Source organism: Dermochelys coriacea, chromosome 6 (genome assembly GCF_009764565.3).
Source record: "Dermochelys coriacea isolate rDerCor1 chromosome 6, rDerCor1.pri.v4, whole genome shotgun sequence".
In the NCBI taxonomy this organism is placed as follows: domain Eukaryota; kingdom Metazoa; phylum Chordata; order Testudines; family Dermochelyidae; genus Dermochelys; species Dermochelys coriacea.
This window is the reverse complement of record NC_050073.1, coordinates 109,692,754-109,709,980: the sequence shown is the minus strand read 5'-3', so window position 1 is coordinate 109,709,980 and position 17,227 is coordinate 109,692,754. Positions and strand designations below refer to the sequence as shown.

The window sequence follows — 17,227 nt, the reverse complement described above, 5'->3', positions numbered from 1 at the left end:
ACCACTCATGTACCATTACCACTCATGTAGCATTTGCAGCAGCACATATAGCAATTGTTTACATGGCAAAATAATATTTTAAAAGTATTTATTGTATTTTTAACTTCTTTTAATGCTATTATTGAAAACAAGGAGGAGAAATCGCCACCAGTCAGCTATCTGCATAACCACCAATAAGTCGTCCACAGACCATAGTTTGAGATCCATTGACCAAACTTCACCTTGAATAACAAGGAGGGCATGCATTTGGAAAAATGAAGATGGGCAAAGAGTGTCAAAAATGGTCCTTTAGCCATAATTAGACTCAGAATTTTGCAATATAAACACTGGGAGATGTAGGGGAACTCCATTTACTAATATTGTTCATGGTTTTTACCAGTTTGTTAAAAATATTTAGAATATATTTGAGGAAGAATATCGTTAAATAACTGCTTCTTTTAAGGTATATCAATAATTACGGTAATTTATAGCCTATTTTATTCTAGATCTGCCTAGCTCCAGGTTAATAAAGCAATTCTGAGTAAATCTGAATTTGTCTTTTTCTTATCCTAGTCTTTCCTATTCCTAAACCTGTGCGGGAGGTGGGATTAGTTTACAAGGATGTCACTGTCCTACATCTTACTGCCAGCTAGTAGCACTTTGCATAATACTTGCAAAATAATTGTAGGTTGACAAAACATTGTGTTATGATGCCAACAGGTTTATCCACCAGGACAATTTTATTCAAAGGTGGCAACATTACAACATTCAAAACAGAGATGAGAATTGCTGTATTGAGACACATGGATACACAATATAATTTTTGATATTTATGAACTGTCTGCATACTGAATGCATCCGATGAAGCGGCCTGTAGCTCACGAAAGCTTATGCTCAAATAAATGTTAGTCTCTAAGGTGCCACAAGTCCTCCTTTCCTTTCTGCCTTTTAAAGGCTATGCACACTGCTAAAAGGTCAGAATAAATTTATGGAATATTAAATAAGCAGCTGAAGTTACCACATGACCTTCAGTCTAGGATTTTCAGCCCACTTTCTTCTACCTGCAGAACCAAAACAAAATATTATTTGATTGTACTGTGGGCTCCAAGGGTTCATAAGAGTCATCAAATCTCCAGCTGGCTCTCTCAGCTAAAAATATTTAATTTACCTTTTAACAGCCTACTCTATTTAACATGTTAAAAATTACCTTCAATTATATTTAAGTATACAATGTCTTGACAAACAATTTAGATGGTATAGGCTGAAAGAAATGAAGATCAGAGAAAGCAGCAGTTCAAACAAAAGAGGACTTTTTATCCATACACTAGATCCAACAGTATGACTAATCTTTTTCTAGACTAAGAGAAATGTTGGTAAGACTTACATAACCATATAATATTTGTATATATGTAATAGAATAGGCTTATTTTGCTGCTTTGACTCATAACAGATTAAGGGATAAATATAGGAGAGGGAGAGGAATTATTTAAGCTCAGCACCAATGTGGACACAAGAACAAATGGGTATAAACTGGCCACCAGGAAGTTTAGACTTGAAATCAGACGAAGGTTTTTAACCATCAGAGGAGTGAAGTTTTGGAATAACCTTCCAAGGGAAGCAGTGGGGGCAAAAGATCTATCTGGTTTTAAGATTCTACTCGATAAGTTTATGGAGGAGATGGTATGATGGGATAATGGGATTTTGGTAAGTAATTGATCTTTAAATATTCAGGGTAAATAGGCCAAATCCCCTGAGATGGGATATTAGATGGATGGGATCTGATTTACTATAGAAAACTCTTTCCTGGGTATCTGGCTGGTGAATCTTGCCCATGTGCTCAGGGTTTGGCTGATTGCCATGTTTGGGGTCGGGAGGGAGTTTTCCTCCAGGGCAGATTGGAGAGGCCCTTGAGGTTTTTTTGCCTTCCTCTGTAGCATGGGGCATGGTTGACTGGAGGGAGGCTTCTCTGCTCCTTGAAGTTTTGAACCATGATTTGAGGACTTCAATAGCTCAGACCTGGGTGAGGTTTTTCATAGGAGTGGGTGGGTGACATTCTGTGGCCTGCGCTGTGCAGGAGGTCGGACTAGATGATCAGAGTGGTCCCTTCTGACCTTAGTATCTATGAATCTATGAAACATCTTCCAAGCTGCTAAATTAACTTTATTTTTAAAGTTCTGCAAAACAAAATAACTTTTAAGAGCTACATGAAGTGATTTCCAAAAAAGCCTTTGAAACCCTTTGTGAATAATAAGAACCCTAGAATCATTACAGCGGTGTCCTGGGCTCCGTTTCTCATCCCTTATTGTTATGAACAATTGTATGGCGGACAGCAGCTAGCTGTTTCAACGGCGGTGTAGCTTTTATGATCCTGTCGGATGCCCAGGGACAGGGTGCTAGAAATAAAGGAATATTATTGCATTATTTTATCTCGTCTTTTTCCTGTAACAGTTAAACAACCTCTATGTTGTTTACTTATTTTCTAAAAAAGAAAAGGAGTACTTGTGGCACCTTAGAGACTAACAAATTTATTAGAGCATAAGCTTTCGTGAGCTACAGCTCACTGAAAGCTTATGCTCTAATAAATTTGTTAGTCTCTAAGGTGCCACAAGTACTCCTTTTCTTTTTGCGAATACAGACTAACACGGCTGCTACTCTGAAACCTGTACTTATTTTCTGTGTCAGATGGCTTGCTTTAGGATGCTTTTGTCCTCCAGGCTTCCCGCTGCACGCCGCACTCCCGCACCTCCGGAGAGCGCTGATCAGAAGCGTTACACCTGCAGTGAGGGCCCTCCGGCTCCTTCCTGCAGTTGTCGCTGCAGCTCGCTTTCAGGGTCGGGCAGGAGGAGGCGGGGATGGGGACGCTCTGAGGACTTTGCCCCTGCAAATCCGCATTCCCCACATTCCAGCAGCGGGTGACGGCTGTGGGAAGCCTGTCAGCTCTGCTGCGGCAAATGGCCCTGTAAAGTGGCCTTTTTGCTGCAGCCCTCCTGGGGCAAGAGCCTGTTAGCGCCCCAGTTCAGTGATGGGAAGCAGCAGTAACACAGAGCATGGCAAGCAGCGGGGGGAGACGGGCACAGCCTACGTTTGCTCGGGAGATGGAAGTCGCAGGCCAGGTCCGCTGCCATGGGAACAGGGCGGGGACGGGCCCAGTTTGCCCCTGCAGCGGGCCAGGGTGCGGCATCAGCAGAAAATGAACGGGGGGGGGGAGGGGAGGAGGCAGAGCAGGCTCTGCACAGAAGCGTGAGGAAAAGTGGTGGCGGGCCGGGGCCTGGGGATGGAAAATTAGGACAGGCCAGGCGACGCAGCGGAGGAGCAGACACAGGCCGGCAGCAGAGGACGGGAGAGGGTCTGGGATGACAAGGCAGGCGCAGAAGACAGGAAGGGGAAAGGGCCAGGACACCTGACCATCAAGGGCACGGATGGGAGGGGGAGAACCTAGGTGCCCGGGGGCGGGGCCCCGCTTGGGGGCGGATAATAACCACCGTAGCACGGCGAGAGAGAGAGCGCGCGCGCGCACGCGCGCTGCTGGCGTCACGTGGGCTAAAGGCCCAGCACGTGTGTGTATGTGTGTGTGTGTGTGTGCGCGCGCGCGCATGCCTCTTACCCCGCCCCATCCCCCTCCTCGATCGAGGCGTCCCGCCCCGGCCAATGGGGAGGCGGCGCTGTCGTTAACCCCTGGCCTGGCGGAGCGGCAGGAAGCGCTGAGCTGAGGGGCTGGGGAGCCCGGCCGCCGCCGTCCCCGTCCCCGCTGTGGGCAGCAGCTATCGGGGAGTGAGGCCTGTCGTCGCTGCCGCCACGGTCTCCGCTTTCCCTGGGCGGTGAGGAAAGCAGCCCGCGCGGCAGCTCAGGAGGCTGGGAGCGACGGAGGCTCAGGAACCGCTCCGGAGATGATGCCGGTAAGTGCGAGACCCGCTTCGTCCGGGGCGCCCTGCTCCCCCGCGGAGGGCGGCTGCGCTCCTCCTACCTCGTAGCCGCGTCCGTGCTGGTTTCCTTGGCCGGGCATGGCCAGCCAGGCGGCGAGGCTGGGAAAGGCGCTCGGCACCACAGCCCCCTTCTTCGCTCTCAGTTGGGTGTAGGCCACTTTGCGGTGGGGGGAGGGGGACCCAGCCATTACACCCCCGAGGCGGGCTGAAATGCCCCGGGGCGGGCGTGGGGCCCCATCTCGCCCCCCCTCCTCCCTCTTTGCCCGGCTGGGGAGGCTTCCCTGAGCGCGAGGCGGAAACCCTCGTCTGCCCCTGTCCGTTTGTCCTGCGGGCAGGGGGGCTGCCCAGCCTCCCCGGGGCCGCGCGTCTGACAGCCAGCCCTGGGCGTGACGGGCCAAGGACCCTGTGGATTTCGCGCCCCGCACTGCATGGCAGGTTTCCCGGCTCTGGAGACCACTCGTGCTTCTGTGGTATATTAGTTTGCCGCTGATGCGTGGGGAGCAGGTTCGAGCCCTGTGGTTCCTCAGCGGTTACAGCGTGGGCTGGATTTTTCGTCGTGAAGCCTTCTTTGTTTGTTGTTTGGTTTTTTTTTTTCTTTAAACACATTTTCATCAGCCCCCGTGTGAAGAAGGGTTAACAAGAGCGCTCTCGGGTAGGAGGTACAGCTTTGGTCCTTTCTCAAGCGGCTTCGTGTGCTTTTCTGATGGGAGGAATCCATGGTGCAGCTTTATCTTCAGCTTCTCCATCTCAGGATGGCAGGATATCTCTCCCGTGTTTCCTTTCTCTGCTTCTTGCAACTTCAATGTGGAGATTATTTAACTTTTATTTTAAAAAGTTAAATAAACAAATTAATTTGCCTCTCACAATGTAAGAGTGGAGATTGCATGTGGGTTTGGTGCGGTGGCCAGGAGAGAGTTGTGCTTGATGCTGGTATTAGGTTTGTGGCTAACTCTTAAGACTTGGAAAAAAGAAAGAGGACAACTTGTGGCACCATAGAGACCAACACATTTACTTGAGCATAAGCTTTTGTGAGCTACAGCTCACTTCTGATGAAGTGAGCTGTAGCTCTCAAAAGCTTATGCTCAAATAAATGTGTTGGTCTCTATGGTGCCACAAGTTGTCCTCTTTCTTTTTGTAGATACAGACTAACAGGGCTGCTACTCTGAAACCTGTCTTATGGCTGTGTTACTCAAGTCTCGTTCATTTGTTGATTTCAGGTTCAAATTTGGGTTATTAAAAACTAGCTTCTAAAAAGTTCATATTGGGTGTCTTTTATTTTGATCTGTTTTTCTTTAATTAGAATTGAAATGTGTTTTTAAGTTTAAAATTCCTCCACCCTGCAGCAGGTTGCTTGTCAGTGAGAATATGGAAGTGAAATTGAGTTAGAACTATTTTTCCTCTCCAAGCTTGAGAGGAAATTCAGAAACTAAGAGTGAATTGGATCTAAATTTCATTTTGACCAGTACAAGGTGGTGTTTACCATGAGATTTTTTTCATCTAGTTTTCAGCTACCAAGTAAGTACAAAAGGATTCCATTAAGATTTAAAAAATTATTGTAAAACAGATTTACCAAAAACAGGGACAATAAGTAATTGATTTGTAATACTTGTGTTCCTAGTCCATAAACCTATGGATCTTGTGTAGTTTTAGAGAGTGTAGGGAAAAAATGACTGGTACCTTTTCTGAAGCATAAAAGCTGATAAAATTAACATTTAAACTATAGTCATGGAAGTCTCTGATTAAATATACTTGTTTGTCACTGCCTCCTGTTAGCGCATGATTTTTTGGACTGGGAGAACTTCAGAAGTGCAATGTTTGCACTATTGTACTCTTTCTAGGCCATTTGAATAGTCTGAATGTTTTGTATTCACTCTAGGCTAGTTTTAAATATTGCAGTTGCTTGTGGTAGTTTTGAGGTAACTCTTATGTTTCTGAAACTTACTTCAAAGTGTTTTAGTATTGATGTCTTTTAATACAAAAAATTCCCTTACAGCGGCTATATCTGTTTTGAAAACTAGAAGTTGCTAAATCCAAATTCTGAAATACTAGATTTGTTTTCCTTTTCTGAAGAATTGAGTTAATCCTGTGGTAATGAAATTAATAAATAACACTCACTTGAAATCTGTCAATGTAGCACATATGTGTACTTGGATAACTTTTTGAGTGCACCTCAATCCTGATCTAGTTTATCCTTGGTATTCTACTTTTGGACCTCTAGAAAAATTTCAAAAATACCAAATTCTGTCTGTTTAGTGATCTAGTTTTGTGAGCAGACAATCTGGGGGACTGGAATGGGACTAGACTTAATTTCACTTGTGACTCAAAATAAGTTTTGAGCCCAGATTTTCAAGAGTGAAAGGTTAGTGCCCTAATTTATTGTATGAGGTAGCTCCTAGATAAACTAATGAAAGATTTCTCCTTCATGAAATAGCTTTTGAATAATTAGTAAACAAAAAAAAACATGTTTGCAAGAAGGGACACTTTTACCACATTTACATTACCACAACTACACTCTGTACAGCTGTTCAGCCAGTATTTGTTTTAACAAGGTAAATGGAGAAGTTTAGAAAGAAATAATTGAATCTGTATCAACTGTTCTGTTGACTCAGTGATCAGACATCCAGGAATTGAATGGTAAACTTGATAGCTAATTGGTTGAAACTGGATTTCATCCTTAATTTCTAAATGTCTCAACTTGATGGGGAAGTATGATTCCTTTCTGCCTTCCCTCCATGCTTGCTTGCTTCCTTCCTCCCCCGCCCCACAAAGGGAAGAGGGAGGATATCCTCTCCAGAAAGGTTTGACCAATAAAGATCTTGCTATTTGCACACCTTTCCTCTCCCCTCCTTCTAAACTCTTCCTTACTCTGCCACATCTTGGTGGAATACTAGAGTAACTGTTCAGTTGGTGCTTCCTGTGGTCCTGCATGGTTGAATTTCCCTGTAGTAATGGTGCAGAGTGGATTGATTTTTAAATCAAAGTGATTTTAAATAATTTAAATCACCAAGTAAAAAGCCTTGATTATAAATCTGGTATCCACTTTTCCATTCACACTTTCTAAATTTTTTTTCTAAAGAAAGGTGCATTCCCAGTGGTTGATGTAACAGTTACAAGAAGTTGATTTTCACAACTAAATAGAGCCTTTACACTGGATTTGGAATATCTTTTTTTCCTTCCTAGGAGGGTATGCCATAACTGTATATATTTACTTAAGCAATTATGTAGCTTAATATTTCCAGGTTCTTATAATTGTACATTTTAGTATGTTGGAAAATGGTGAATTCTATATTTACTAGATAATTTTTTTTCTTGTGATGTGTTAAGCTGCATTAGGATGGTAACTGGAATTTAATTAAACACAACAGCATATAAAATTTATTTTATTAAAGCAAGCCCTTAATACAGTGCATGATCAGTTGTTATGCCATATTTGTAAAGCTTGACCTAGCTAGGTATTTTCCTCTGTCTTTAACTCAAAGTTTTTGATAGGCTCCTTGATTGAACATATCTATATCTTTTGAGAGATTATTTTAGGCCTTGACATATGTTGTATTAAATTCAGATTTAATTTTAAATAAACCTTACGTAATAAAGTTCCTCATCTGCCTTGGTGGGTCCTGTGCTTATTGGCAGATTTGCTCGCCTCAGATTCATGGCAGCCCACAGTTTGGCCACTTTTGCTAGTGGCTCAAACCTGCCGTTCACTCACCTAACCTCATCACTGGCCAGCATGGGGAAAGGGAGGAGAACAATCCCCGTAGTCTCTGCTGATCCACTAGTGGGTCAGGGGACAGGCCAGGGATCTTCCCCTCTGGTGGGACCCACAGACCAGGTCAACTCTTGTATCAAATAGGAAGATGGGGAGGGGGGGAAGCCCAAGCCCACCCTCTACTCTGGGTTCCAGCCCAGTGCCTTGTAAATAACAGCTGTCTACAGTGTTTCCTGTAACAGCTGCATGACAGCTACAACTCCCTGGGCTACTTCCCCATGGCTGCCTCCCAACACCTTCTTTATCCTCACCACAGGACCTTCCTCCTGATGACACTTTTACTCGGTCCTCCAGCAGTACAACTTCTCACTCTCAACTCCTTGTGCGCCTCTTGCTCCCAGCTCCTCGCATGCTCTTTACTATTGAAATGAGGTCCTTTTTAAACCAGGTGTCGTAATTAGCCTGCCTGCCATAGTTGGTTCCAGCAACTTCCTAATGGTTATGAAACAGCCCATTATCTTACTCAGGGAAAAGGGACCTGCTGAATCTGGGGCTAATATATCTACCTTCTAGCACTCTCCTATAGCCATCTGGCCTGACCCTATCACACTTAGTATAATTCAAATAAAATTTTAATCCACCCTCTTAATGGGAAATGGACAGAACACCATGCAGTTTGAAAGTTTTGCTCAGCTGGGAAATATTATGCAGGAGCAAAAATGGTGAACTTTTGGGTCTCCAGCTAGAAATATGGATGATAAATACAAAAATTCAGTGATTCTGCAGACTGTAGTCCCCATCCCAAAGTACTTATCCATTTTTTATAAACCGTTGATATCACTGACCTACTTTAACCAAAAGAAGTAAAAAATGTTTGATTTTTGTCTCATTTGATTGTTCTTAGTGGTAAGGCAAAAGGTACAAAACCAGTAGCTATCTGATACCCTTTCATCGTTTAACTTAATGTGGCTATTTACAGGTTAAAATAGCCATCATGAATGTTGACTTCCAAAAGTGCTGTGGGTACTCCTGGCAATGCAATTGCATTGACCATAACCAGTTTTGAGGAGGCTACCTTTCTTTTCCATCACCCTTTCTGCTCCAACAGCAACTGTATAATTCTTAGTCCATCATTATTACATAAGAACTCAGGTTTGCTCACTCTCTGGGATGGGAGTTGTTTTATGACTGGTGTACTAGAACTGAAGGTTTGTGAGGTGGGGGGGGAGGGGAGTTAACTGGGCAAGACATCTTAAAGGGAATATGCAATTAAAGCACTTCTCCTTGGATGATAGCTTCAAAGTGACCTGGCCTTGCAGATTACCAGCAGCCCTTTGCCCTTTTGACTCACCAGTGTCTTTCTTTCCTGCACAAGAGGAGATGTGGTTGGGGAGGAGCTGCTACAGTAGAGCTTGGCAACAGACATAAAGTATTCCTCCAATATACCATTTGATTTCTAGGTAGTTGTTGGTTGGTTCTCACTTCCACATCCTATGCAGGGATGTTGTATCAATTCTGTGGCTTGGGAATGAATACTTGTGGGCTGTGCACCTTTAGTAGAGACAGGGAAGAAAGATGTCCTTGTATAAGAAGTTTGTGATGCATGGGGTTCATTGAGATGAATTTTGGATTTCCCCCATCTTCCTCAAGCAACTCCTATTTTGTTCTGTGGAACTTTTCTCTTTGGCCTAGGTGTTGACTTTTATCTTGGATAGGTAGGCCTGCTGATAGCCAGTATCTGTAGTCTTGTGGTCTGGAAGGCTTCAGCGGTCTTTGTCTGGATAGAATCTTTAACTTTGGATTTAAAGTTAAGGTGCCTTGGTTTTAGTTATTTTGTGAGGGCTAGTCAGTTTAGTGTTTGTTCTTTTGTTCCTTTGTGTTTTGCAACTTAGTATGGTAGTACTCAAAATTGTATCCCTTTTTTGAAAATATGTGGTGGCTAAGTATATGAAGTTTGAGTCAGTCGCAATCTGGAGCTCTAATGGTTTCCTTTTAAAAAAAAAAAAAAAAAAAAAAAAAAAAAAAAAAAACAAAACCAAAACACAAATCTTTACTGCGCATATATATATATATAACTGAACTGTTTAAACAAAATTTCCCGAAGGAGTCTCCTTTTGTATTAAGTGCCTGCAGAATTTTTTATATGAATGCTGAGAAGCTGACACTGTCATAAAGGTGCAGACAACATTTAATTTTTTTAAACTTATATTTTCCAAGAAGTCTAATGTGGGCATGGCTTGACCCTAATTTAAATCAGAATAAATGTACATTTGATTTAGACTTCCTTTTACTCAGCAAGGTCAACTCTTCTGTATTCTAATTGTAGAGGTACATATGTCAACTTGATATTCTTAAATTCAGTTTCAGTTTGAATGCTTGGAGTTCGCAGTACTGCATTCATCCTGAATAAGCCTACTGTTGCTCTTCATCTTTTTGGTTCCACTATGAGTATGTTTACACTGCAAAAGAAGACCTGAGTCAGCAAGTCCAAGACCTGGCCTACACTACACAGTTAGGCTGACATAAGGCAGCTTATGTCGATAAAATTATCAGTGTATACACTATAGCCTTGCTCCTGCCAATGCAAGTGCCCTACTACACAAACATCATAACTCCACCTCCACGACAGACATAAGGCTTGTGTTGGTGTAGATGGGGCACTGTGTTACAAGATGGCCAACAGCTGATGTCAGTCAACTTCATGGCTATGCTGAAGCTGTGAAATTGACAAGAAAACCCGGCACCAGGTCTCTGCTCCAAGCCAGACTGCCACCTAAGTTGCTAGCTTGGGCTTCTCCACTTGCTCCCTACTGTGCCCCCCCGTCCCAGCTGTTGGCTGCCAGCAGGGAGTCCAGCTGTACTGAGGCTCCTGCCTCAGAGCCCAGCTGTCCACCTCCTACTGGTCTGGTTCGTGGTTCCCCACCAAGAGCATGTCAGCTGGACTCTGGGTGCGGATCTCTCTGCTGGAGCTGAGAAGCCCTGGGCAGCTTCCCCCAGCTGGGAACAGGCAGGCAAGAAGCCCTGGGGCCAGCTGGGCTCCCAGTGGGGAGCTGCATGGAGCTGAGAGCCCTGTCTCTGAGCCCCCACACTGCCCCTCTTCAGTCGGTGGAAGCTCCTCCTGGTGAGGATGTGCACCACTGACAGAAGGAGGTTACTGTGGTGGTTATAGATGTCCACGTTAATTACTGCTGTAGCTATAGGTTGACCTTACTTAGGCCCGCTTAAGACTGTAGTGTAAACATGCCTTTAAGAGCCTGGATCAACTGATTCACCCCCATTGCTGGCTTTTGAGCTATGTCTCGGACACCAGGCTCCTCTTTACAAAAGCTAATTTGGCTTGACTTTTTTAGATTCCTCCTTTTATTCCTGCATTTTCTAACCTTCATGATGTAGTTTTCTTTGCTGATCAATCCCTTTTTCCATTCCCTACAGGCTCTTGGCTTATTCCTAATCACCTTTTGGGGGTGGTTATTAATCCAGCTGGGTCTGGAGCCTTTCCCTAAAAGTCCTCTCCCCACCCTTTCTTGGGATCCAAATTTCAGATAGCTGCTTTTTTTGTGTAGTTGATTTAAAGAAATTCCAAGCCTTCTCATTTAAGTCTGAGCTCTTCAGTCCAAATGACTACATTAATTCCCTTTAATTTCCCAACATCTGCTATTTTTGAAATAAAAAACCCATAGCTGATGACCTGGTTTTGATTATCCTTCCATTTAATTCCAACTGAATCAATTTGAGATCACTCAGTTATTTCCTATGGCCAGCTCTTCTATGGTATCCTCACTACTTACTAAAACCAAGTCTAAAATGTTATCACCTTCTGTTGGTTCATTGTCAATTTGATGAAGAAACCTGTCATCTAGTACATCCAAGAATAACTGGGCCCTACTAGTATTAATTCCTGCCCCCTGAATCTAGTCTGGTACTGCCTGTGATCTCTGGTCTCTAACTCCAGCCTGACTCTTGTTAATGGGACCTGGCTCTTGCATACCTGGGCCCAGCTGTGATGGCTAGGTCAGACTTCTATGCCCCAGTCTCTTACAAAGCTCAGCTTTTAATTGTTAAGCTTGAGCTGACAATTGGACATCCACGAGGAGATGGCAGAGACAGGCAGAGTTTGGACAAAACTAGATGGGTCTAAGAGAGAGAGAGCACTCTAGGAATCCTCCAGAGATTGTAGTTGAATTTGTGTTTGTGGATGAGATTACATGTAGAGGGATAAGAGTGGATCTGAGGACAGAGGACTGTGGGAAAACCCACAAAGCTGGAAAGGGGATGGAGAGGATACTCTAAAGGAGCAATTAGAATAGGAGGAGACAGTTATGGAAGTCAAGAGTGGATGTGATTTCAAGAAGAGCAGCATGGTCAACTGTTAAAGTGGCTGATCAAGGAGAATGAGGATTTGGCTAGGAACTGGTCATTAGAGATGTGGCAAGAGCGGTTTCAGTTGAGTGCAGTGAGTGGAAGCCAGATTCGGTAGGGTCTAGGATGAAGTTGTAGGAGAGGAAGTCCAGACAGTAATTGTAAATGGCACATTCAGTGACTTTAGAGGTGAAAGGGAGATGGGCAGTAGTTGGAGATGCAAGTGAAGTTGAGTGGGATTTTAAAGTTGGGAGAGCCTAAAATATGTTTGTATTGTGATGTGAAAGAGCTGGGGGTAGGGTGGGGTGAGGAGAGAGAAGTTAAGGAGAAGAGTAAGGGTGCAGAGGAGAGTGGGCACAAGTCAGATTAGGATATGGAATCAAGTCACTGCGACATGTTAGTTAGTGGAAGAAACAGATGAGAAATTTTTGCATCTGTTATGGAAGTGGAGAATGAAAGGCAAGCTGAGGGGAGGAAGAAGGTCCATTTCTCTTGAAACTAATGCTTCTGATTCTATTCAGAGAGAAGTAGAGGCAGGAAGAAGGGAGGGTATGAAGTGAGTCAAAGGTGGCTGGGATTGTGGGGACTGAATTTGTAAGGGAGGAACTTGGAAATCCTGTGGCCAGCCTATCAGACCTCTCACAGTAGGAGCAGAGGAAATGTGGGTGTGAGCCCAGGGATGAGTAATGGGCAGCCAGATCTCATGATGGGAGAGTGAGGTTAAAGGAGTCAAGGGTATAAGAGTGAGGAATGGACAGACTCAACCATCTTGGTGGAAGAAAGTTATTTAAAGAAAAGTAGGCAGACTGTCATCTCCATATTGCAATCTGAAACACTAATCCTGTAAACTTTAAGTGTGTGTGCAGACTTACTCATATGAACATATGCATAAGAGTTTGCAGGATGAGATACAAGAAGATGAGAGGAAGGAAATCAATAGGAGGAGTCAAGATGATTGGGGGGGGCAAAGGTTATAAAAACCAAAAACATGGGTTAGCTAGGTAGTGCTACACAGGTCTTACTATTCTTTCTTGAATTGCCACTATTTTGAAGTTTTTTTTTTAATCCTTGCTTATTGCCAGTGTGTATTTGTGTTAACTGCATACTTCAAGTAATTTTTAGCCCATGCCTATTAAACATTGCCTGTTTGTATTCATTTATCTTGATTCTTGACTCATTTTAACCAATAACTATTTAAAATTTCATTTTAATATTTTACTGTTTCCTGTTTTCCCATCCATCCCTGTTGGTTTTGGTGGAACTCTAAGGGGTCATAAGGTTCTGCCTGTTTAAAATGCAACAGGATTAGGGCCCACACTTGTATATCTCAGAGTGATTTATGTAATTAGGATTATGGAACAAGCAGCGCATGTTCTGTCCTTGCAGTTATCCATCCCAAAGTTTTAATCACTAAGGACTTTATTTCACAAGACCTTTATTTCACAAGACCACTATTTCAGAGACTCTCATGAGATCTTGGACCTTGCATCTATCTGGCTTGTATCTAATTCAAAATTGAAATCCCAAAACCTATTGCTGTAGGTTGTATATACCCATCTCTTCTCCTTAAAACAAATTCAGAATCTGACCCTTTGGTGGGCGGGGGGGAATTCATGCAAAATAACTTTACATACCCTGATACTTTGCTGAAGTAGGACCTTATTGATGACTTCAACAAATTAGCCAGTCAGGGAGCTCTTTAACTACCCTCTTCATCTGCTGTCCAGTGTTTTTAATATTGTTCCTAAGTAAGGGTTTTTTAATCATTTTAGACCTTACAGGCAAATGACTTGGGCCAAGAGCTCTGATTCAGAAGCCATGCAACTATGGATTTTGGGAAAGAGTAGAAGAGACTACCCTGTGCTTGCACAGCTCTTGATTACTGCAAAAAGAAAAGGAGTACTTGTGGCACCTTAGAGACTAACAAATTTATTAGAGCATAAGCTTTCGTGAGCTACAGCTCACTTCATCGGATGCATTTGGTGGATGAAGCGAGCTGTAGCTCACGAAAGCTTATGCTCTAATACATTTGTTAGTCTCTAAGGTGCCACAAGTACTCCTTTTCTTTTTGCGAATACAGACTAACACGACTGCTACTCTGAAACCTTGATTACTGCATTATTTAATCCAACAGCTCTCTAATTTATTTCATGAAGCTCCCCTCTCCTTTCTTTGTCTGTAGTCGTTTATGCCCCCTCCCTTGAAATATGAAAAGTGATGGATTGGAGGGGGAGGCGAAGAGGTGAGCCCAAGCCTTGGCTGCCTCCCTGCGAGGAAAGGGGGGTGCAGGGGAAGGAAAGGCAAGCCCAGTCTCCAGCTGTCTACTTTTATCCCTGCTGCCTGGTTGTGCATGGCCCTTTTGCAGGAGCCCCAGCTACCGAAAAAGCTTATGCCTCCTTTGACACATTCCTGCAACTCCCAAAGTCATGCCACATAGCTTAAGAACTACTGATTTGACCCAATAGATACAGGTGCTATTCATCCTTCTGATGTCCTTATTTGCTGAATTAAAAGTTTATGGTTTTCTTTAAAAACACTGAAGAGCAGCTGATAGACTTAGAATTAAACCTATCGGTGTAGTTTTGCATGCATGTGCATGAGCACAGGTACCAGCCAAGTCTACATGACAAGGTTTTGTGAGCATAACTGTTGGTAAGGGATGTGAAAAAGCCACCTAGCCAACATAGTTTTCCTGGCAAAACTCCCAGTGTAAATGCAGCTATGCAAACGGTACGTCTGTTATCATAAGTAATGTCATTCAGGGATGTGACGTTTCTGTGCTGGTAGAAAAACCCCTTCTGTGGGGATATGCAGCATCTACATTTATAAAGTAGACAAGGCCTCTATCTGCAATACCTCTTAGAAGGTTTCTTAAAAATTTCAGTATGCTTCCTGTTTCCAAGAATGGAGCAAGTATGCATAGTGTAGGGATAGCACAGTGTTTCCCCTATTTAACATAATATGTTCTCCAACTATGGATTATTTGAAAAACCTCAGTTGTCTTTACTGGCAACTAAATTTGCTATCTGTGACAGTCCTAGGTTTTGAGAATTTAATTTCCCATTCCTTCAAATAAAAACATTTTAGTTCTATAACATGTTCCCATTTTCTAACAAGTTAAATGGTTCTGTTTCCCTCAAAGGAGTTCTGTGGTGATCCTCCCAATTTATATTTTTTTTTAAATAGGCCTGTCACCCATGAATGCCACCTCCTGGGGAGGGAGGGAGACTGCTTGGATCAGCTATACTTCCCACTCCCTGGCACCTCCCTTCCCCCCCACAACACACTTCAGGAGCTATTGGTGATGTGTAGCTCAGCATGTCAGAGGGCTGTGATATGTGAGATCCACTGGTGGCTCCTATTTTTGCTTGTGGGGATACTTGGTCACAGCCTCTTTTCCACCTTTAACTGGGTTCTCTGAGTGTGAGAACAAAAGGAATGGAGGGCTGGAAAATGTGCTGTAGCCCTTCTGATGCCTTTAGGGAGCAGCAGCTGGGTTCATAGGTGGAGTCTCCTGCAGCTTTGGATCCTGTGTGGTAGAGAAGAGGGTCTGTTGAGGAGTGGGATGGTGATGATCGCTCTCTGGCCTCTGAGGTGCAGAAGCAGCAATAAACACAGCTTGCTAGTCATTGTGCAGTAGCTGTTTGACCCACATCCAACAGAAGGCAGATTTCTGCCAAGAAATGGACAGGGCTTGAAAGTGTGTGTATGTGTGATATATAAATAAGACTTATATAATTTAGAGGTGAGTATATGTGGGTTTTGTTTTAAGCAAACAGACTGGGTTTCATTCTCAACTGCTTTGTTAGCATATTTAAACATTGACATTAGAGCCATTCTTAATGTTCTTTGAAGGGCAATTTAGCACCTTTTAAACAAAAAAACATTAGTCGGTTTCTAACAAGGATGGAAAGTCTTGTGTGTAAATGATTTAAGGTAAACACTTAATCTTTGCTAACATTTGTTGTAATCCCAAGCAAAGATAGGCAAACTTGCACTAGGAGAGTTCTACTAATTAGGTGAAACTTGATCCTCTATATCTTGTTCCTGTCACAGCCCTGGCCTGTCTTCTTTCATTAGAACATCTTATCACTGCTTGTCATTACTTGTATTCATATGCCAGTAGACCAAAGGGACATCCATTTAAGCAGATTCTCAGTGTAGCAGCTGGTGCATAGAAACTATTTTAGACTTCAGTAGTATATCGCCTATTTATAACTTTTTTATTTTATGTTCACTATTGTTTACTGCTCTGCACATGAAGAATATTTTAAGAATGGTTCTTCAAAGTATTATAAACAAGTCAAAAGAAAAATCTTGGCTACCAGAAAAGATTGGACTGAAGCCTGAAAGTAAGAAAATGGACAAAGTAATTAAAAAAAAGGTGGGATTATATTTATAATATTTGCTCTGAAACGAAACTTTAATTTGTAACCATGTTTTACAAAGACTAACCATGAAATTTTATGATGGTTCGAAGCTTATAAGTGGGTGGGATTTATTCCTTTGATTTTTTAGGAGCTTACATTTGCCTGATAACACCCCTCTTCTATGTGAATTGCCTAAAATAGCAGTTCTGTGAGTTCACTTTGAAGTAAAAAATAGTCAGCTAAATTTAAGTGCTCAGAACAAAACAGATTTTATATTTATTCTGCTTTCAACTAAAATTTAGCTACAGTGTTTTTGTAATGCTCTAGCAGAGTTATTATCCAGTGGTTTGCAACTCACCTGAGGAGTATGAGAAGGAAGGGTTAGTCTTCAGACAGTCCTTTGACTTCTAAGGGATCTTTGTCACTTTTTAAATACTTCTCAAGCCAGTAAACAATATAGCCAAGATCAAGGACTTGCTACAGTCTTAAAACAGCCTACCAAACAAACCACTTTTTTTAACAAGTTTCTAAGCTTTCAACTTCCCTTATGTCAGTGCTTGATAAAGAAAATGGTCTAGAATACCTATGTCTACTTGCAGCAGGGTCTGCTTAAACATTTTAAAGAAGTTGCCACTTGCTTGGAGCATGCAAGTGTTGAAATACAACAAGGCAGTCCTGAAGATGTGGTAGAATGAGAGGGATAATATCTTTAATAAAAATTATTACTTTTTTGTGATTCAGTCTCACAAATAAGTCAGGAGACATTAAATATACTTGTGAACCTGTTATTAAATATACTAGTAGCCTTGCATCTCTTGTTCAGACAGCTATTTGCCATGAAGTCCATACAATTTAATTTCCTGAGTCACAGCACATGGTCAGTCATT

The 17,227-nt window shown here is 42.7% G+C and overlaps 1 protein-coding gene and 1 long non-coding RNA gene across 6 annotated transcripts in view; one reads left to right on the top strand and one right to left on the bottom strand.

Annotated features, from left to right (window-relative positions):
- Positions 1-930: 930 nt before the first annotated feature.
- On the bottom strand, positions 931-3,443 carry LOC122460593. Its single transcript, XR_006282002.1, has 2 exons — positions 2,646-3,443; positions 931-1,040 (listed from the first exon to the last, which is right to left on the bottom strand). It is a non-coding gene; the product is annotated as an uncharacterized LOC122460593 (long non-coding RNA).
- A 34-nt stretch (positions 3,444-3,477) lies between these two features.
- The window catches only part of PPP1R13B (protein phosphatase 1 regulatory subunit 13B), a 124,457-nt gene continuing 110,707 nt past the window's right edge, over positions 3,478-17,227 (top strand). The window contains exon 1 of one of the 5 annotated variants that reach the window (XM_038406295.2): positions 3,478-3,875. In XM_038406295.2, coding sequence (XP_038262223.1) covers positions 3,867-3,875 — 9 coding nt within the window. In that variant the 5' untranslated portion in view covers positions 3,478-3,866. Of the gene's footprint in view, positions 3,876-16,213; positions 16,355-17,227 lie in introns of those variants that run through there. The other 4 variants (XM_038406296.2, XM_038406291.2, XM_043516390.1 and 1 more) reach the window with 4 other exon arrangements.